The 22,439-nt window shown below is 38.0% G+C and overlaps 1 protein-coding gene and 1 pseudogene across 6 annotated transcripts in view; one reads left to right on the top strand and one right to left on the bottom strand.

The window, feature by feature from the left end:
- LOC126251706 (CAP-Gly domain-containing linker protein 1) overlaps positions 1–22,439 on the bottom strand; it is a 571,456-nt gene that overhangs the window by 84,906 nt on the left and 464,111 nt on the right. For 5 of the 6 annotated variants that reach the window (XM_049952334.1, XM_049952318.1, XM_049952303.1 and 2 more), the window contains 3 exons: positions 19,088–19,268; positions 14,840–15,071; positions 13,362–13,415 (listed from right to left, as the gene is read on the bottom strand). In XM_049952334.1, the coding sequence (XP_049808291.1) occupies positions 13,362–13,415; positions 14,840–15,071; positions 19,088–19,268 (467 nt within the window). The remainder of the gene's footprint in view (positions 1–13,361; positions 13,416–14,839; positions 15,072–19,087; positions 19,269–22,439) is intronic. The other variant, XM_049952309.1, reaches the window with a different exon arrangement.
- LOC126210178 (5S ribosomal RNA) lies at positions 1,621–1,738 on the top strand (annotated as a pseudogene).

Here is a 22,439-nt window from a genome sequence, read left to right on the forward strand (position 1 = left end):
TTTCTGAAAGTATTTGTATGGAGTGTAGCCATGTATGGAAGTGAAACATGGACGATAAATAGTTTGGACAAGAAGAGAATAGAAGCTTTCGAAATGTGGTGCTACAGAAGAATGCTGAAGATTAGATGGGTAGATCACATAACTAATGAGGAGGTGTTGAATAGGATTGGGGAGAAGAGAAGCTTGTGGCACAACTTGACTAGAAGAAGGGATCGGTTGGTAGGACATGTTCTGAGGCATCAAGGGATCACCAATTTAGTATTGGAGGGCAGCGTGGAGGGTAAAAATCGTAGAGGGAGACCAAGAGATGAATACACCAAGCAGATTCAGAAGGATGTAGGTTGCAGTAGGTACTGGGAGATGATGAAGCTTGCACAGGATAGAGTAGCATGGAGAGCTGCATCAAACCAGTCTCAGGACTGAAGACCACAACAACAACAACAACTCTGCCACCACTAAGTTAACTATTTCTGAATATCACAGCATATAAGTTTCTATACTGAGCCTTTACCTAGCCTCAAAAACAGTTCACTTCACATTTTATTTTGAGGCCCTAAAATTGCTTTATTATGTAATAAGCCACTTCCTAAAATAGCTGATTGGGTCTTTCAAAAAATATGCATCGACACGTCAGATGGTAAGATACCTTCAAGAGTAAAGTATGGGGAGTGTTGGGGGTAAGGGGAGGCTATTTGCAAGTACAAAATGTGAAAACATTTTAATAATGAAAACAATGAATGATTCTTTTTAGTGCTTTAATATTTTTTATGTCTTTACAATTCTATTCTTGAAACGTACATACCAAAGTGGCAGACACTGTATCTTGCTTAGCATTTTCTGTCTTTTTTTTGGTGTTTTCCCTCACTTCTTACTTGTGTTAATTTTTGTCGTTACTACACTAGCTTTACACTCAGTATCCTCTGTAATGTTTTCCATATTCTGATTTTTGTATTTCTCTACTAATTTTCCACTCTGTCCTTCCAGCAACAAGTTAATTAATCTTAGATGTCAGACCCATTGTCTCACAACTTATGCTTTTGCCTAATGTGAACATTTCATTTATGTCTCCCCTGACCTGTTCTCCCCAAATACCTCTTCATTATCATTTTCAACATCTTTCCACAATACTGTATTTCAAATGCTTCTAATTTTTTTCTATGGTTTTTTCATAAGTCTTGCTTCCATACAAACTTCACGCCAGTATCACAATATTAGACAGATACTGGCACAGCTTTTTAGTTGAAAACTTACTTTGCTTGTGGTAATCTGTACCTGACATGTCCCTCTCTTTAGCAATTGTTTGTAATCTTGCTTCCTACATATGAGAAGTCTTTCACTTCTTCCACTAACACATATTCCTTAGGCTTTAATGTTAAGCAACTTGTTACTGTACTTGTGTTAATTAATAAGATCTTGAAAAGTCATAGCCAGAATACAGAAATGAGGAAGATGAAAATTTAGCCCATCACTGAAGAGTTAAGGCATTGATCAGACAACAGACACATAAGCAAGACTGAATTCATAACTAAAAATTTGGACTATTAGAACTAACAGGCTAACATTGTCCATACGTTTAGATACAAGTTCAGGTTTATTTATGAGCTAGTCAGCTACTCACAGGCCAACGGTCTTGCCACAGCGGTAACACCAGTTCCCATCAGATCACAGAAGTTAAGCACTGCAGGGCTGGGCTAGCATTTGGATGGGTGACCATCCGGTCTGCCAAGTGCTGTTGGTAAGCAGGGTGCACGCAGCCCTTGTGAGGTAAACTGAGGAGCTACTTCATTGAGAAGTAGCAGCTCAGGTCTCATAAACTGACATACAGCCCGGAGAGTGGTGTGCTGATCACATGCCTCTCCATTTCCACATCCAGTGACGCCTGTGGGCTGAGGATGAGATGGTGGTCTTCATGGCCTGTTCCGGCAGAGTTTAGTTTATTTTAGTCGACTACTCAGGCAGCAAATACCTTTAATCCTTTCAAACATCTTACCCACTTTTGATGTTAAGCAAGTTATTATTGAAACCTCTTGGCACATTAAAACTGTGTGCCGGACCGAGACTCGAACTCGGGACCTTTGCCTTTCACAGGCAAGTTCTCTACCAATTTAGCTACCCAAGCATGACTCACAATCCATGCTCACAGCTTTACTTCTGCCAGTACCTTGTCCCCTACCTTCCAAACTTCACAGAATCTCTCCTGTCAAACTTGCAGAACTAGCACTCTTGGAAGAAAGGATATTGTGGAGACATGGCTTTGCCACAGCCTGGGGGATGTTTCTAGAATGCAGTTTTCACTCTGCAGTGGAGTGTGTGCTGTTGTGAAACTTTAAAACTGTGTGCTGGACCGAGGCTCGAACTCAGGACCTTTGCCTTTTGGAGGAAAGTGCTCTGTTTCGTTAATGTCTGTAAGAACTTCATCAATGATATGCAATATGGCTTTCTGTTAAGAGTGGACTTTACAGATGACAAATGAGTAGTTCCTAACTAGTCATCTCTATGGACCAACAAGACTCAGAGTCATCCATACTCTGTTTTCTGTGTTTTTATACACTAATGAGCCAAAACATTCTGACCACTGACCACCATGAGGTTGAATGCCTCCTGATGCTGTTGAGGGCATGCGACATAGTAAGGAAAGAATGTAAGTGGAAGAGAGAGAAATGTGGAGTCATTGCAGTGAAGATACGAGCTGCAAATGCATAAATCCACTGAAATACGTAGTTTTGATAAAGAAAACTCTGTTGTGACACTACAGCTGGAAAAGAGAATCTTTAAAACAGTGAAGCTGCTCACTTGTTGGCATACTGCTATTGTGAGCACATTTGGAAAGAGTTTGAAGGGTGGTGAACTAAAAAAATAGGCTGTATGGTATTGGGTGACCATGTTTCATCACAAAACACAGAGGTCAGAGGATCTTCCACTGTATAATCCACGATAGGCAGTGATCGGTGGCAGATCTGATGACAGTGTATAATTCTAGTGCAGGCAAAAGTGTTTTGGAGCACACCGTTCAAAGGCCATTGTTGAACACGGAGCTCCATTCACACGACCCCTATGTGTTCTTAAGCTGACAACATCATCAGTTATGATTGCAGTGGGCACAGCACCACTGAGTTTTCACTGTAGATCAATAGGAACATGTTGTCTGTTGAATGAATCACATTTCTTGTTACACCAGGTTGACGGTTGGGTCTTTACACGCCATCATCCGTGCAAATCGTTGCATGAAACATGCACCGTGCTACAGATGCAAGTCAGTGAGGGAAGAATTATGCTACAGTGTACATTGAGTTGGGCTTCCATGGGATCTGTGATGGTAATCGAAGGCACCATGCCAGCAGTGAACTACGTGAACATTATTGCAGACCACCTGAATCACTTCATGCTTGATGTCTCCCCCTATGACGATGACCTCTATCAGCAGGATAACTGTCCATTTTGCAAGGTCATAATTGTGCTACAGTAGTTTAAGGGGCATTAAGTGAACTCAAACTGATGTCTTGGTCAGAAAATGTACCTGGTCTGTGCTCATTACAAAACAAATCAGGTGCCAGCTGCTTGCCCATAAACCACCATCCTGTAATTTGCAGAAATTGCTTGACCTGTGCTTAGACATCTGGTGTAGCAGTTTTGGTCAGTTGGTGTATTTGTTTAACTTATACAAGGTGATTCAAAAGAAAAGGAAACTTTGAAATGTGTTGTGACAATGCTGCAAAGTAGGTGGCGCCTAATGGCATATAGAATGCTGCTTACACAGTGTTGCTAGCACAGCCTGGGGGGTGTTTCCAGAACGGAAGTTATTTTTATCCTTTATACTTCTTCTCTTTCATTTTAGCTTTGTGTATCCTTAACTTGTATTCTGTGCTAGTACCTCTTATGCATGTATAAGTGTAGTTTGTATTCTTCCTGTCATCCTACAAATAATTATTCAATTTAGTGGTCAGCGATTTCACTGTGGTTCATTCTGCCTATCAAGCATCAGGAGAGAGAACAATATTTCAATAATATATTTTATTTTTCTTCTTTATTATAAATGCTGTAGATTGTTCTTTTTCAGCTTTTTTTCTTTTTAACCAATATTCATGGTATTTTGCATTTTGGCGATTTTGTTGTTTATAGTCTGCTGTCTAGTTCTTTTATACACAAAGCAAAGTTCTCTCTCCTGCCAAACAAATTTTGATTCTAGATGTTAACCACACTCTCTCCCAATTTATGATCAAATTTACCTTCATCATTCTCAATGAAAAACTAACCTAAAAATGCAGTGTAAATATTTTCAGACTGGAATTAAATTCCAGGCCACCTCTTCCGATCCGCTGACCAGTGTAAACATGGTGTAATACCTCTCATGCTTCAATTGCATAATGCGCTGGGCAACCGTTATGTTGAAACCATGTATGTTGTCGAATGTCCAGGGCAACATCCTGCAGTAGTACCAAGAGCTCCTGTACCAAAAACATTTGATATTTGCATCCATTCAATGTGCCATCAATAAAATATGGATCACTGAGTTTGTTCCCCATATTGTCACACCATGCATTAACTGACCAAGGACACTGATGGTCAGCTGGTCATAACCATTGGGGATTGTCAACACTCCAGTAATGCACTTACGCCTGTTAATGCTACTATGGTTTGTGAATGTCGACTCATGGGAAAATAGTGCCTCAGCAAAGAATGTGGGGGTCATTTGCATTTGTTGACTTGCCCATTCACAAAACACTACCTGGTCATGGAAATCGGTGCCATGAAGTTCTTGATGCAGTGACACACGGTATGGACAATTCTTGTGACAATGTACTATTGTGACAAAACTACCTACAGACATACCAAAATTGTGGTGTAATAGACAGGCACTTATCTGCTAGTACAGCTTTTTCATTAGCTTCTCCTGCAAGGTGTTTTGCTTCATTTCCTTTTGCCAAACTGTACACTGCCATCAGACAAAAAGGCTTACACAACCTTGTAAAAGAATAAATGAGAGTGAGCTTTCTCTGGAAAACACTCAGCATGCAAGGCAACAGCAGTTTCAACATTTCTCCTACATTCTCCGTAAATCAGGATCATTTCAGTTCTTTCTTCTGTGGTTGCAACATTCATTGTTCACTTACATGTCTGCTCTCCAGATGATAGGTAGGTGTACAGGCAACAAACAGTGCACAATTATTGTAATGTTTAAAGCTGCTATTTGTTCTACATCTGCATGATTCGTGAGATCTGGTTACAGTGTACTGCCTGTTACGATATGTCGTAGTTCGCTATATGGCCATGGTGACATGTCATGTAGCAACTGTTCGATATGTCAGAGGAACACTAAGTTGCGAATGGGATTTCTAATTAGAAGTTATGAAATACTGGCCTGTCCTTCCCTCACAGTGTGGAGGTGGAGTCTATCATGCCATTGGATATTCAAGGGCCATTGAGTTGCATGTCGTAAATTACAATTGTGTACCCATTTCTATTCCTCCAATTACAATACCATCTGTGGTGACATGAACAAAATGCTTCAGACAAAACATATGTCAATGTTTTCATAAAATCTTAACCTGGAATAAAAAATGGGGGGTACCCATTTAAGATTTCAAAGTTGCCCCCAGCACCCAAACATTGGGTGGGGTGGTGGCTCAAGTGTGGTATCATTGGATGTCCCCTGCTCATATTTTGCTATCTTTTTTATTCTTATATTGCACCATTCTTTGTTAGAAGCATTGCTTATAAAATGCCTTAATCTATTTTGGTAGTGTCATTACACTATCTTCTTGGAGAAGGTATTTTGTATATTTCATGAGTTATTGGTATTTTGGTCATTGGTATTTTGATTTTTCCATTCAGTTAATGACATAATTGTAGACACCAGCAGCCAGTGATCCAAATGTATGTCACATCCTCTATCAGCCCATGCCTCTCAAATAAAGTTTTACAATTCTTCCATTTGTGATTATGTAATCTGTAATAGACCTTCACATTCCATGTGAATTTACGAATACTTTCTTTTTTTGAAGGATGTCATCCATTTTTTGGGTAGGGGAACAAAGACTACTTCCAATACAACCAGAGTCATACCAGCACCATGGTAAGATAGACATAGCAACAGGGGGGGGGGGGCAAGGGTTCCTTCTTCAGCCAACAAGCAGCAGGCTTTACCTCGGCCAATGCATGTTGTATCATTGTAATTTCGTCCAAGTAGACTAACAAAGAAATGACTACTACTGTAGAGATGTTTATTGCTAATACGGTTTATGTACCAAAGTGCACTTGGTTCAGACAGCTGCTACCTACACAGCTCTCTTGTGTTCAGCTGTAGAGTTTTTGCTGACACTTTGCTCCAGCATTGTAGGATCTCAAAACTGGCAGGTGGATGCTGAAGCAAATATGCTATTTGACTGAAGGCTTCAAATTTTTACCATGTCCTGCCAATTGATGACAAAAGAGTAGACAAAGCCAGCAAAAAAAGGTAGAGGGGATGTGTAATTTACTTTACTATTTTGGTGCCCTTAGTTTTGGTTGACACAATCTGCTGTGAAAATAATTAATGAGTAAGCCTTCTGTGATTGATTAATACCAGTATGGGAATTGTTAGTCATGCCTATAGACAGCCATACTTTGTTTTCATGAGGACTAGACTTATTGTTAGTTGTTAGATGAACAAACACATCTCTACTGCTGCTCTTCAGTTACACCACTCAAGCATCTGGTGTCCTTGGACCACTGGAAGTAGGCTTCACTTATGTACACTGATGAACCACTTGCTTAATAGCTACCCTTGGAATGCAATACAGCAGTGACTCTGCATGGTGGATTTGGCAAGTTGTTGGTAAGTTTCTGGAGGAATGTACAAGCCATGCAATTTCCGTACATTACTGGCCGATGGTTTGCGAGTGCATAGCTGACACCTGACAGTGTGCCAAACGTGGTGCACTAGATTCAGACCATGAGAATTTGGTGCCCAGCATACCAAGGTGAACTCACTATTATGCTCCACAAAGCATTTTAGAATGATTATGGTCTTGTGACACGTACAGTTATCAAGCTGGAACATGTCAAAACTGTCAGGAAAGTAATGAAGGATACAGGAATGGAGATGGTCAGCAATAAAGTTTATCTAACCCACAGCTTTCATGGTGCTCTTGATTACTACTGCAGGCCCCACAGAAGCCTGGATTAAAGCCCTACCTAGCATAATAATGCCCCAAACAGTGAGTGTCTGTGTTGTGTTTCATGTTGCGAGCAGCCATTCATTTGAATGATGGTGTATCCAGATCACCGACTGTTACAACAAGAATCGTGATTCATCTGACCAGGCAATATGTTTCCATTGATTCAGTGTCCAATCATGGTGAGCCTGTGCCCAATGCATTCACAGCTGACAATATTACTGGGCCAAGATGGGGACATGTAGGAGTCATTCGCAGTGCATCTCCATAGTCAGCAATCCACACTGTACCAAAATAATACTTTGTCTTCTGGTCTGCCACAGAATGCCACCTATCCAACTTTACAGGGCAGACAAACCCCAAACTCCATGTTTTATGATGAGGCATTGACATCCCACATTTTGTGTCTACCGTCCTTCAACCCTTTTCCAGAGATGTTTGTGACAGCAGAATATCAACAACCAACCAGCTTCACCACCTCCAAGCTGCTCCTTTCCAGGTGTCACACCATAACAATCTGTCAAATGTCAAAGTCACTTGTGTAGTCAATTTCCCATTCTGTGGCCCATATCATTGCAAGACTCACTCTCTGTTCATCTCTGCTCCATTTACATACTTTCCTTACTGTGTGATATGCCTTCACCACCAACCAAGAAGCATCCAATCCAGCACTGGGCAATGATGACACTGCTTTGGTTCATCATTGTATTACAAACAGTCCAGCCTCAGTGGCCAGAGATACAGGTCGTGTGTGTGTGTGTGTGTGTGTGTGAATAGTGCTTGCATGAACGTGTGTTTTTTCTACTTTAGAAGAAGTCCTGGCTGTCTGTATTGCCCAATTATGTTCCTCATCAACACGTTTTTTTTTTTTCCTAACTGTTCCATAAATGTTGTACATTTCACATATGTTCAATTTACAATACCAATTATTAATTGTTTTATGATTCTTATCAGTAACTTGTTCATCAGCCTGAAATGCTCAAATGAATTTAGGAGATATTGAGGACAGACATGAGTGTACATATCAGAAAGCTCATTAGTAGCAGTAAATTTCATTGTCCGTGGATAATTCACTTGTGTCTCTTTCTTTGGTACTCACTTTCTGTTTACTATTATGTTGCGGATATCAACTTTGAAAGATGAAGTGGAAAACCCTGGGACAGCCAGCATAGTAGGTGGGTATCAACTATACACAATTACGTTGTTTAGTTATCTGAGGACTTAAGAGTATGTGTACTTACCTGAACCACATATAGGTTGGTTTACAAGTCTCCTGCTGAAATTCTACAATGGATGACATTCAATGGTCCTGCTATTGGGAAGCTCTGAAAATAATCTTTCAGACCTATGTAGTACAAAGAAAATGTTACACTTCAGTTCTTTTGAAGTCTATAACTAAAATGTCCTTTAAAGTATGCCCATCAAGTCATATGCTTCAGACAACTGCTTGAAGGCATGTTAAAAAAATCATCTGGCCTTGCCTTGAGAACTGCCTCAGGATTGTTTCAAACAGTTTTAAAAGCTAGCCGTACTTCTCTGTATCAGACCAGTAAAATGAAAATAAACCATGAAAGACAAGCTCTGAATTTTACAGACAGCAGAGCATACATTCATGGTTCTTTTTATCAAAATTTATGCAGTATCATTGCTAAGATGATGGCACATTATACTGTTCTGTGGGTGCCATTAAGATCTAACTAGAAGAATTTTTATTTGAATACTGTGCATGCATGTTTGTCTTCTGTGAATGCCAAAAGATGCATCTGCTTTACAGAATTTTTAACTCAATAATTTTCCGAGTGAAGTTTGCTTTTGATGGATTTTATATTATCACATATTATGATGGAACAGAATAGACTTCATTGTGCTACATTAATAGCCATTGAAGCTTCTAATAAATCTCAGTTAAATAATTTGATTCTCTTCAGGAATTTGGAATCTTGGCAGCCAATATACATGAACATCTCATGCCCTGACAGTCACATAAAATTGGAAGTTATCAACATTCAGTATTACACAGTAATATTCTTTTGAAATGGTAGCAACTGTGTTGATGATGCTCTCATTTGCTGTAGAGACCAGAGCATATGAACAACTTTGTTCTGTCATTACACAACAGCCCCCATTAAATTGTTAAAACAAAAAGATTTTGTTGGTTGTAATGGATCACCACCAGTAAGTGCCTATTGCAAAACAGCCCATGAGAGATGCTGACTAGTTTTTTCAGGGTTCTTATACTGGTAATACCATCATCATGCATTGTGCTCATCCTAACAATCCCATGTGATCTGTTATTCCCACTATACCGGAAGAGTCAGCTAAGACAGACGACCCCATATATATATCCAGAATGAATAAATATATCGAGCTGTGCTTTTGCCAAATTATGGTGGACAGTATGGTGAATCTTCTGATGTTCACAAGTAATTTTTATTGTTTACAGTTGCTGGATTAGGGCACTGGCTTTGTTTCTTTTTAAAAGGAAGTTTTTTTTTCTATGGTGTCTGAAAGAAGCTTCAAAGAGGACTTCAACATAACAAGTATGGAACTTGATCAAATAGTGTCAAGATAACAGCACCACAGACCACTGTGCCACTATTAGGAGAAGAGCTTCACAAATGTCTGTGTTATTGAATCAAATGTAAACAAATACATAACTCAGATATGATTCTTGTTTTTACCTGTGTGCTTGAAGCCCATTAGTCGGTGTCCTGCTATTGTAGCAATCAGATAACTAGCTCATAAAGCTACTGAGATATTCACAATGGTACATGATAGTTGTAAAAGTGGATATCATTTACAAAAAATGTCGCCAATTATTAGAGCAGTGATGCAGTTGTATGCTCAGAAGTACCCATATCTGCACTCACATTCTGTCTTTGCACACACTATAAAGAAAAGTTCTAGAAACTGGAATTGTGGAGAATAAAATATGGCAAGGAAAACAACTAATCAAAGGAATGCAACTAACATGTTAGCAGCAGGAAAACACATTGTTAATGTCACTAAGAGGCATCTTGGAAATATGATAGGGATCAACCAAACAAGTGTTCTGTGAATACTAAATTCCATTGTACTTCATCCTCTTCACATTTCACTGCATGTACAGCTTCATTACTGAGACTTCCAAAATTGGTCACAGTTCTTCAAATGTTATCTATGAAAAATGCAAAATGATGTGTCATATCTATGCAACATTTTGTTTAAGAAAGAAGCATAATTTACAAACCATTAGAAAGTTAATCTTCACAATATGTGTACATTGTGTACAGGCAGGATGGAAAATTTCTCTCAGACTGGCTGCTTGCAAGAGGTTATCAAGGCTGGTAGGTGTGGAAGGAAAAAAATAATTCAGCAGCTGACTGCTGTACAGTGAGGGACTGACAGGGATTAAGAAGCTAATGGAAAGCAGGAAAGTGATGATAAGGTGGCTCTCAGCAGCAGGAGCATGAGCACTGAATAAGGTAGCAATAACAAATTTATTAACCTTTTTAGTCCGTTTCAGATTTTCAAACAAATGGAGTGCTAAGGAATGTGATAAATAGACTGAACCATACAGACATCTTAATTTAAATATTCTGCTTCCTGCACGGCAGAATAGTTTCCTGTAAATGACAAGCAACTAAAATGTAGAAATAGGTGGTAGGTACCAGCCTCAGCTAGGAATGTACAAGATTAATGCACTGAGAGAAATTACTTGCAAGGTTCTCTTGCAAATGATTACAGTACTCATATGCATATACGAGCATTGTATTACAAGTATCTGACATAGTGTAGCTAACTCTTGTTATCTTCTTAAATAAAATTATTCACTTTGTCACAAGTCTCTAATACTGACTGACCTAGCCCTGCTTGTATCAGTGACAATTATTCCACTCTGTATAAGAACCATAAGCTTTATGCTCGACACAGAGAAGATATCTATACAAAATGCACAAACAGGATACATAAATTACCAGTCACAGAAACACTCTTGTAGAACTTTCCAAATATGAGGAAAGGTTTCCTGATTGAGAAGTCATGGATCATTTTGGTATACAAAAATGGAGTTAGTGCATCGAAAAATATGACAGATGACATATCCATTCCCAACAATCGAAATACATTTCAATCGTATAGTGTCATCTTTGCAGGGATATTTTTTTTACATGGTTACCATGGGGTAATTTTTTTTTACCTACAGTAAACCAGCTGGACACCTGAACATTCAACAAGATGGTACACTACAAAGTATTCATGGCACAGTGAGCCCGGGAAAAAATAGTCTTCTTCCAGAGTCCCACTGAACTCCTCCATGTTGAGCACATTTGAAATAAAGTTAAAACATTTGGCACCCATGTGAGTGCACTCTCTCTCTCTCTCTCTCTCTCTCTCTCTCTCTCTCTCTCTCACACACACACACACACACACACACACACACACACACACACACACACACACACACACAGAGAGAGAGAGAGAGAGAGAGAGAGAGAGAGAGAGAGAGAGAGAGAATTTTCTTATCAGTGAGAAAGTCTTCTTGTCTTTCACTTGAATGGGAACAATGAATACAAACTTTGAGACAAATTATCCAGTTTAGATGTTCATCAGTACTGGTAGTATACCGAGGAACTGTTTTGAATGATGAGAGTAATTCATACAAATATAAGTTGATTAGACTCTTTTGAGTTGTAGTGACTGATTGTAACTGTATTGTGTTGAGTCTAAAACAGATTCCAGAAGCAGGAAGTGAGACAGTTTGAAGATTATTTCTGTTCTCAGGTTTTCTGGTCTCTCTTGCATATGAAAATTATATACAAACACAGTATTTTAGTGGTATGATAGACATATTACACTGTTTATTTATACTATGGATAACAGTGGTACCAACACTGAATCATTGGACATATCTGAAGTTGTGTCCCTTCTTTGTAGCATTATATTCACATTCAATCACAGAAAATACAGCATAAAAAAGCTATGTATGAATTCATTGACATTAAGCATTAGTTTAGACATTCAAGTGTAATACTGCATGCAGCTTAACTTGTGGGCCAGGATAATGAGGCACCTGGTCACGGAAAAGAAGCATCCCAGTTCATCAACATCTGAACACTAGTTATGCATTTCAGACTTGACATAAATTGTAGGGATTGTCACTTTGAACTGTTCTTTAGGACCTATGTAAAACTGAAAACCCAGTTTTGCAGGCCATAGGAAGTGAAGTACAAACCATTCTTATATCATCATATTCTTAAGTAAAGATTCTACTATGTACAACTAGACTGAAGCACAACAGAGACATTGAGTCCAAAGTCTCATTGTAGTTTTAGGGAATATGTGGCTTACTTAGTAATGACACAAAAGTATTTCTATTATCTTATTTTTTCTGTATATATATATATATATATATATATATATATATATATATATATATATATATCAAACAATATTTCTCATAGTACTTAAGAAATTTTCTGTTTATACAAAGAGATATTATTTTGTGGTAAAGTTCTTCTTTTCTGCATAGTTAATATAAATACATTTTTATTGCCTGTCATAAACAAATATTTAATTATGTTTGTTTCAAATTATATGAAGACAGATGAAAACCTGCCAGTTCACTTTAACTAATATTTATTCAAATATTTACATGTATTCTCATCTCCTGTATCTTACACTTATTCTCATCATCTGTATCTTTTTTTTGACACTATGAGAGGAACTATCACAATAAAGTTTCCTTTTTTATTTATTATTCATTCAGAAAAGAAAGCATAATTACAAGACTAATCGGTGTTAAGCATACTTTTACGTCGGTGATTATCTTCCTGTCCCGTTTTTTCTGTCTCTTTCTGTTCTGACACTTTTGTTACAAAAAACATTTAAAAAGACAGTGCTTCAACAAAATATAGATTTATTCCAAAATAACATCAATGCAGTTTCAGGAAATATTTTTTGCCACAGAAAATATTTATCCTAACTTATAGACATAATAAAAGATAACAAATGTAAAAATTCTGGTATTTACATGTGTTTTTGTAACTTAGTTTAAATATAATATAACATGGGTGTGGTCTCAAATAAGATAATTATCCATGCAATCATAGTTTGTAACCAAGTAAGATTAACATTTTCTTTTTACAAATAAATTTAAAATGGGTAAAAAAATCAGAGAATAACATAGAAGTGAGCATACAAGACAACAGTTTCAACCTAAACTCTTACCTGAAGAGAAGTTTTCGACGTTAGTGGAGTGGATGATGTTCGAAAAGATGACCTCTACAATATGAACAATTAATAAGTTATTAATTAGCACATCATGCTACACTGTCTTTCAGTAAAAACTGGTTATATCCAAATAACTCCATTTTTATTCTAGACATTCACAAACAGCAAGACTAGATACAAACAAATACAACAGATAATCTACAATTACTATATTGTTTTTAAACTCTCAACAAACATACACGCATGCTTTACACAACATTTACTTTTGTTAGCTCTACAACTTGGAATGCATTGTTAATTTAATACACTAAGAAACCTCTACAGCTGTTTTCCTGTGAGCAACAAAATTAATTTACATAAGTGATTACAAACAAGTCAATATTTTCAATCAGCAGCTACAACTACAATCAAAGACAAAACTTCACAGTGAAGGAAGAACAATGGTGTAGTATTTATACTGCATTTGGCTAAAACACATCTTTTCTGTCTGTATATTAAAAACATATTAAAAATTTTTTTCAACTTGTGAAAATGGACCCCATTATTTGCCCTCAATGTAAGTCACAACATTGCTCTAGTTCTAGTAACTACTAAAATGGGTGAAAAATAACTTAATTTTTCATAAGTGAATGCGCAAATTATAAAAAGCACACACTTTCTGCATACATGTCATCTGCATTAACCATATCGATTGTAACATGCATATGACAGTATTTGTTTCCTGTAAATTTCATCACAATGTCATTCCAGGTTTGTGATGTTTCTCATCTATGTAGATAGTATGCTCTTGAGTACAACACAGATTGTAAATTACTGAATACTTTTCCAACTAAAAAGCTCAGACTGTGAAAGATTTTATATCTTTTTAATCCACTGCTCCCAATAAAATCTTTTTCATCAAATTATAATATTTCTCTTTTAACTTGCTGTCATTCTACACGAGGAAGCAATCCTTAGCTGTCATTCATACTTGCTGTTGCAAATTATTGTTCTGCCACTGAATCTCGCAAAGATTAAACATGTCTGACAGATAGAAATGAAACATTCAGTTGCAAAGAATGAACTTTTTTCTTATCTATATGATGAAGCATAACAAGCAGCAACTGAGGAAAAATGACAGCAAGTATTAACAATATAAATAACATTGATGAGCAGTCAGTAAAACATGGACCAGCTATGATGCAGATTAGACTAGTTACACAACAGTATATATTTCATTACTTCTTGTAAAACAGTGCAACATTATGAAATAAATCTAAGTTTATGTACTTCATTCAAATAGAATATTTAAAATAAGGAGTTTAGTGCTGTTTGAATGTACCATTAAATGTGAGACTATGGTTATAAAAACAAGCACTCAAAAGGCAGGAATGACATTCATGTACTCAACCATACCTACCAAGATAAAAACCATTTCTCTGTTTGTAGACTCACAGTAAATGGGTCCACAAATGGAAAAATCCCTACGTGCGTACCTGCTGTGATGCAAGTGATGTGACACCAAGCTTGACTCGTGAAGCAGTGCGACTGCTTGATGACGTAGCACTGGTTACAGACGTTAAAGATTCCTTCGACCCAGCACGTCGGACAGAAGGAGGTCCCCCACGATGGATGGCACAGGATGCTGAAGGTCGCCTTGATGATGGGGACTTACTGACTTTATGAGCCGGTGCAAACAGACCATATTTGGGCCCACACTCAAAATACCTGGATGGCAGATAAAGTCACAAGCACTCAACAACGATGATGTTAATGAACACACAATAATCAATAAGCTCTTTAGAATTTATAGCTACTTTACAACTTTTTCTTCTGCATAGTAAAAAAATGCAGGTGAAATGGTGGCTAACAAGTATTTCTGACAGTTTGTACTTTGAACTGAAACAAGTAATGATTAATAAATAATTTAGCAATTGCAGTTTTCTTCTGAAGAGAACATAAACTTAAATACTGTTTTACATGAGTAGTGCTTATTCAGCATACCTGTAATGTGATTATTTTAATACACTGAATTTACAGAAACAAAAGAAAATGCTATTTTATCTAATGCATGGTGAACATACCAGTCCTCTAAAATTTTATACCCTACATTTTGTTTACTATGTAGAAAGCCAAGCTTCTCCTTCTTTAACACAGTCTAAATTGTCTGAAAGTCCACATGTGATGGAAATTTACTCATCATTGAGTTGACACTTTCATTTCATTTATTATTTATTTTATTAGTTTCATTGTATTGTTTGTGCCATGGCTACTTGGTCACAAAACAAGTCACTATATACATAGTTCACACACAAAATACAGATTTTCAAAAACATGAAAAAAATAAATCAAGAGTGTCAACAGAGTGCTTAAGTAGAGTTACCATATTACAGTGAAAGGCTCAAAGCTATTAGTAGAAACATCTGTACAGAATAAAATACATGTACTACAAGGAAGGCATTTAACTTAGACTGTAGTGTATTAGTCGCTTTTTACGTCTCTACTGAAATCTGCAAATCTTGGTCTATAATGTTTAATATCCCTCTCCCTCCCCATCCCAAGGTTAATTCCATTCGTGTACAATGCCAACTTGGTGAATGCTATTGTTCTGCCTGAATTATTCAACTGCATGTACAGATGCGCTTCCTGTCACCACATTTGTCAGCTTTGTAGTAAAATGCAGAGAAAACTCACAATCAGATTACCACAAATACTTGAAAAAAAAAGCTCTTAATATTGTGGACAACATAACCCACGTAAAGTTTGTAATCTCCAATGTCACAAGTTGAACTAGGCACTCTGTATTCATTTTCAAGGAAGTTTTCATCTCACTAGCACCAAAATAATTTTGTTTCAGAAATTTTCCTGTAGATGCACTCACATTTGCAACATAATACTGCCAAGACAAACACTTCTACAAAGGACCTGAAAAAGCAATTACATGCTCTTCTAGCGTACTATCAAGACTGCTTAAATGCTATGCAACTATCATTATAGTGACTGACTCCTGAGGAATAGACAGCAGGAGGAATACTCCTCACCTCACATAAAATCACATTCTGTACATAAATACAAATTCACAAGTAAATCCACTCCTCACTTCTCACGTCTCTGGCCTTAGATGGCAGAACGTTGTAGTAAATAAAACACTGTAATTCTTTCTTCAGAATCAGCTTATATCCTCCAAATTTTTTAGTCTGTCCTAACTCATCATCTACTCTCTTTCCCCTTACTTCCTATTCCCCAATGTAAAACCTTCCACAGTCCCTATCTTTGTTGTACCTTTATTTTCATTTTCCTCTTTTGTCACTTGAATTTGCTTCTTTATGGAGGTCTGATTCAAACAGCTCTTTTGCCATCATCTTTCTGTATATATGTTACTTTTCTCTAAGTCTCAAGGACCAAAGTTTGAAGTTCAATCACTGGTTAGTTATACCATTCTTTCTGGCACGTAACATGACTTCAAACTCTGGCAATTTTTCAACTATATGAAAAATGCAAAACTGTATTGTAGTTCAGATTCCAAGTCAAACTTTTACGAAGCTAACTTATTAATCCCGAATAAGGGGCTCTCTTTTCATTTTATGTTATTAAGTCCACCTACAACTGGCTTCATGAGTCAGGGGAAAGCATGGTCATAATGCTTCTAGTAATAAAGAACACTGCTATTCAAACCAACCTTTGGGTTGACGACTGCTTTATTTCCTAACTAACTGTATTTCTAAAGAGTTCCTGGTGCGTCACTAAATAATATTTTCATGTACCTTCAAGCACTATCATAAAAGCACTCTCAATGATTAAAACCTCCTAGCCATATTAGCTGTTCTTATAATTGTAGTCGCCGGCCGCGATGGCCATGCGGTTCTAGGCGCTCAGTCTGGAACTGCGTGACTGCTACAGTCGCAGGTTCGAATCCTGCCTCGGGCATGGATGTGTGTGATGTCCTTAGGTTAGTTAGGTTTAAGTAGTTCTAAGTTCTAGGGGACTGATGACCACAGATGTTAAGTCCCATAGTGCTCAGAGCCATTTATAATTGTAATTTCAATATACAATAATTAACAAACGTTATGATTCAAGTCAGTAGCTTGCAGTTTATAACTAATTAATAACTCAAAACATACTGGAATGCTAAACAGTGCCCCTGCAGATTACGTGTCATCTACAAGAACAATGGCACCCACAGTTTTCCATACACTTACAGATACAAACTTTTTACATTATTTCGGAACTAAAGGAAGACACACCAGACTACCAAAGAAACAATCCATTCATTCACCCAGGTTTTCCTGGCATGATTGTTTAATGATGTGCTTAAATGTATTCTGCCAAGTTTTTGTTTCCATTTATAATTAATATTACAGTGAGTGGGTCAGCCATCTTTTTCAGGTGCTGTGATTTTTGCTGTTGTGTGTACTTGCTGCTTGGACTCCAACCAGACTCTGAATTATTATTGGTCTCATGTCACTATATCTGAGTTTCATTCCCAACACACACTAAGTCCTTTTATTCTTTTTTGTTTCTTAGAGCTCACATTGAGATTCTATGAAATACAGATTCTTTCATCATTTTCCAGCTCTGGTGGATGTAATGGCCAACAATCTTTCCTCAACATGCTAATTAAGGGAAGAACTGAAAGATCCCTGAGTGACAGTGTATACAGAAAACATACACACAGTGACCTCTGTCTCCATGCCTTGAGCCATCACCACCTGTTAGAAAGAAACTTAGTGCTAAGGATCCTGGTTCATAGAGCTCAAACACTTTCACACAAGGAGAAAATCGCTGAGGAATTGCAACACCTACAACTAGTGTTCCAAATGATTGGGTACTCACATTGTCAAACTGAATGAGCACTGCAGTCAAAACACAGAATTGCTGAGGAACAGGCTGTGACTGAGACCAAAGAAGAGTAGACGTAATGTTGGCCCAATATCTCTTATGGAAATATGCCATTCGGTATGTTTCATTCCCTTCAATTAAATATTCTTTGTAATGTTCAAGACAATCTAGGTCTCTAAAAGTTGGGTGTGTATTGGATCTCACACAAATGTGGCACATCTTTCATGGGGCAGACTATCAGAACAGTTGAGCAGAGATGAAAGGGAATCAAATGATGCACTCAACTAAAGCAGCAAAGGAAATCAGCTGTAACCAAGCACTACCTCGAATACAATCATGGAATGAAATACGGTGAGACTAGTATCATGGTGCAAACACCAAGCTTCTGGGGCAACATAATTAAGTAGTTTATCAAAATAAAGATGTCACAAAACCTAATAAACAGGTATGGAGGTTTCAATTTAAACAAAGCTTCGAGTCTGGCACTTGATTTATTAAGATCACACTGACTTTCATGTCCACCAGAGCTGAAAAAAAGGTGACAGAATTTGTGTTTCACAGAATATCATTGTGAGATCTGAAAAACGAAAGAGAATCAAAGGGCACAGTGGGTATTGGGAACCGAACACAGCTATACATTGTAGCATGAGATGAATAATAATTTACAGCCTGTTGGAATCCCAACAGTAAGTACACATAACACCAAAACCCGCAGAACCTGAAGAAGATGGCTGTGTTGGTTGTCCAAAAACTGTACATAAAATGGTAACAACTCATCAGAAGACCTCAAAGAACACCATTAATGCATTCATTCACTGTCTATGCAATCAATGAACACAGTAACTTCTCAGATTACAAATCATTGTTACAATTTTTAACCTATATATCAACAATGTGATTCTTACCTCTTTCCCTCCACAGAACCATCATTTTTCCCAAGAGGATCATCAAGCTCAACACCACACCATTCGCCTGGAGCAAACTCTGTTGTTCCTATATAGCGCAAAACTCCTGCCTTTGAACCCATGCTACTCATCACAATAACTCTGTCACCTAGTTTCAGATCACTAGATGCTGAAGAAGAACCTAGGATAAAATACACCAAATGCATTAGTTTTGTATTCCACAGTGTAATACAGACCCACAGGATAAATGTGAGTACATTACTTCAGCAAACTTCGCCATAAATTATTTGTTACACTAAAATTTTTTGTGTAACTGTATGCTGTGGTGTCCAAGTCATCTGCTCTGACGCAGAGCAGATATAAGCACCGTTCATCAACAACAATTGTTGCATAGAGCAAACCTGTTTTGCTTTGGCCCAAGTTGAAATTCAATTATAGCTGTAATGAAAACATTGCAGCCATTGAAGCCATCATGATGGAAAACCATCATGTTAGACTGAATGACAATGCACTAAAGTTTACTCATAGTTTAGCACACGACACGGTACATGTAGTGCTGCAATCAACATCAAGCAGTAGTTATCATCATCATCATTCTTCACGGGTTTTCTGGAGTGTTTGGCCCTCTTCTATCATGTACATCAAAATATTTGCCCATCATTTGTTTTTTCTTCATATGTGCATCCCCAACCAATTCTAGCTCCCTACACTGAACCAACCATAGACTATTGTGCTTTTGGTGCAGCCACATTGTGAATAGTTCTCCAATTACCAATTTTCTGTCCCTAATCTGTATGTAGCATTTTCTATGTAATTTTAACACAAAAGATAGGAGTTTTTCAGTTCTTGTTTCCCCTTGTGCTCCAAGTCAGACATTCGTAAAGAACAACAGAGAGTATTAGGGTCTCGCAAGTATTATCATTGGGGGGGAGGGGGGGAGGCAAACAAGGGAGTCTGTGAGAAATGGCACCCCATCACCCAAACCAAGATGTCCAAACACAGACAACAGCAGGAAAGGTTATGCTCTCTTTTGATCCAAAACATATGCACTATGTCATCAAAAGTATTGAGGCACACCCAAAAACATGTGTTTTTCATATTAGGTGCTTTGTGCTGCCACCTACTACTGGGTACTCCAGATCAGCGACCTCAGTAGTCATTAGACATCATGAGAAAGCAGAATGGAGCACTCCACGAAACTCATGGACTTCGAACGTGGTCAGGTGATTGAGTGTCACTTGTGTCATATATGTGTACGCGAGATTTCCACACACTTAAACATCCCTAGGTCCACTGTTTCTGATGTGATAGTGAAGTGGAAACATGAAGGGACACGTACAGCACAAAAGCGACAGGCCGACCTCATCTGCTGACAGACAGAGACCGTCGACAGTTGAAGAGGGTCGTAATGTGCAATAGGCACATATCTGTCCAGACCATCACACAGGAATCCCAAACTGCATCCGGATCCACTGCAAGTACTATGACAGTTAGGCAGGAGGTGAGAAAACTTGGATTTCATGGTCAAGCGGCTGCTCGTAAGCCACACATCACGCTGGTAAATGACAAACGACACCTTGCTTGGTGTAAGGAGCATAAATATTGGACGAATGAACAGTGTAAAAACGTTGTGTGGAGTGACAAATCACGGTACACAATATGGCAATTCGATGGCAAGGTGTGGGTATGGTGAATGCCCAGTGAACGTCATCTGCCAGGGTGTGTAGTGCCAACAGTAAAATTCGGAGGCGGTGGTGTTATGGTGTGGTCATGTTTTTCATGGAGTGGGCTTGCACCCCTTGTTGTTTTGTGTGGCATTATCACAGCACAGGCATACATTGATGTTTGAAGCACTTTCTTGCTTCCCACTGTTGAAGAACAATTCGAGGATGGCAACTGCATCTTTAAACATAGTCGAGCACCTGTTCATAATGCATGGCCTGTAGCAGAGTGGTTACACAACAATAACATCCCTGTAATGGACTGGCCTGCACAGAGTCCTGACCTGAATCCTATAGAACACCTTTGGGATGTTATGAAATGCCGACTTCGGCCCAGGCCTCACCGACCAACATCGATACCTCTCCTCAGTGCAGCATTCCATGAACAATGGGCTGCCATTCCCCAAGAAACCTTCCAGCACCTGATTGAACATATGCCTGCGAGAGTGGAAGCTGTCATCAAGGCTAAAGGTGGGCCAACACCATATTGAATTCCAGCAGTACCGATGGAGGGTGCCACAAACTTTTAAGTCATTTTCAGCCAGGTGTACAGATACTTTTGATTACATAGTGTACCTTCTTGAAATGCTACACACTGTCAGGGCTTACATCAATAATGTATCACATGCAAGTATCCTAAAATTAATCTGCAATCACAATGTGGACTTCTGTGTTCTGTTGCAACATGATAATGTACATCCTCACACAGCCAGGGTAACAGATGTGACAACGAGAAAGTCACCATACTGAAAAGAAGTTTCTCATAGTGATTTATATGTATCTGATTCACTCAAAGAAGTACTGAATGTCAAGAAGTTCCATTTTAATGATGAGGGTATACCTGACTGAGCCTGAGTGGTTGTGCAGATTTCTTTTCTATAGGAATTCTGTCACTTTTGTAAGATTTAGTGCATTTGCATTGAGTGTGGGGGATGAACAGTGGGAGATACAGTTTTGTGCAATGTGTGCACAATAAATAATTATTTTTAAAACATTTCTTGTTTTCATTTGAGTCACGCTTGTCCAGCTGAGAACACTGCTGCATAAGCGAGAACCTCCTTTCATAAATCACTGTATGAAAAATAATGAAAAATCAAAATTATATCTGCAACCAAAATATCAGTCCAGTTACAGTGATCTGATGAGAAGGAAGCTTCAAACAAGATAATATCACAATAAGCAGTATGTTTGTCAGTAACAGATTGTTTGTAACTAAAATAAACTCATATAATACCTTATTTTGAGGTTTAACAGTTCTTGCTGGTCTTATACTTGACTGAGCTAAAAGGTCTGTAGCTATATCTGAATCAATTGCTCATGTACATATTCTTCGCACCACTGATGAAGATCATCATCAAGTGGTGATGATCATGTCAGATTCTATTTTGAATTTGCAGCCGAGTTAATCCTTCTTCTAACTGTAACGTATCGTAGATCCCTCGAACAAAAAACCATGTCCAGTTCTTGGAGAAAGGCACATGTCACACCCATCTACAATAAGGGTAGTAGAAGTGATCCACCAAACTACTGACCAATATCCTTGACATCGATTTGTTGTAGAATCTTAGAACATATTCTCAGCTCAAACATGATGTAGTATCATCAACAGAATGACCTCCTCAATGCCAACC

The sequence above is a fragment of the Schistocerca nitens genome, chromosome 1 (assembly GCF_023898315.1).
Source record: "Schistocerca nitens isolate TAMUIC-IGC-003100 chromosome 1, iqSchNite1.1, whole genome shotgun sequence".
Taxonomy (NCBI): Eukaryota; Metazoa; Arthropoda; class Insecta; order Orthoptera; family Acrididae; genus Schistocerca; species Schistocerca nitens.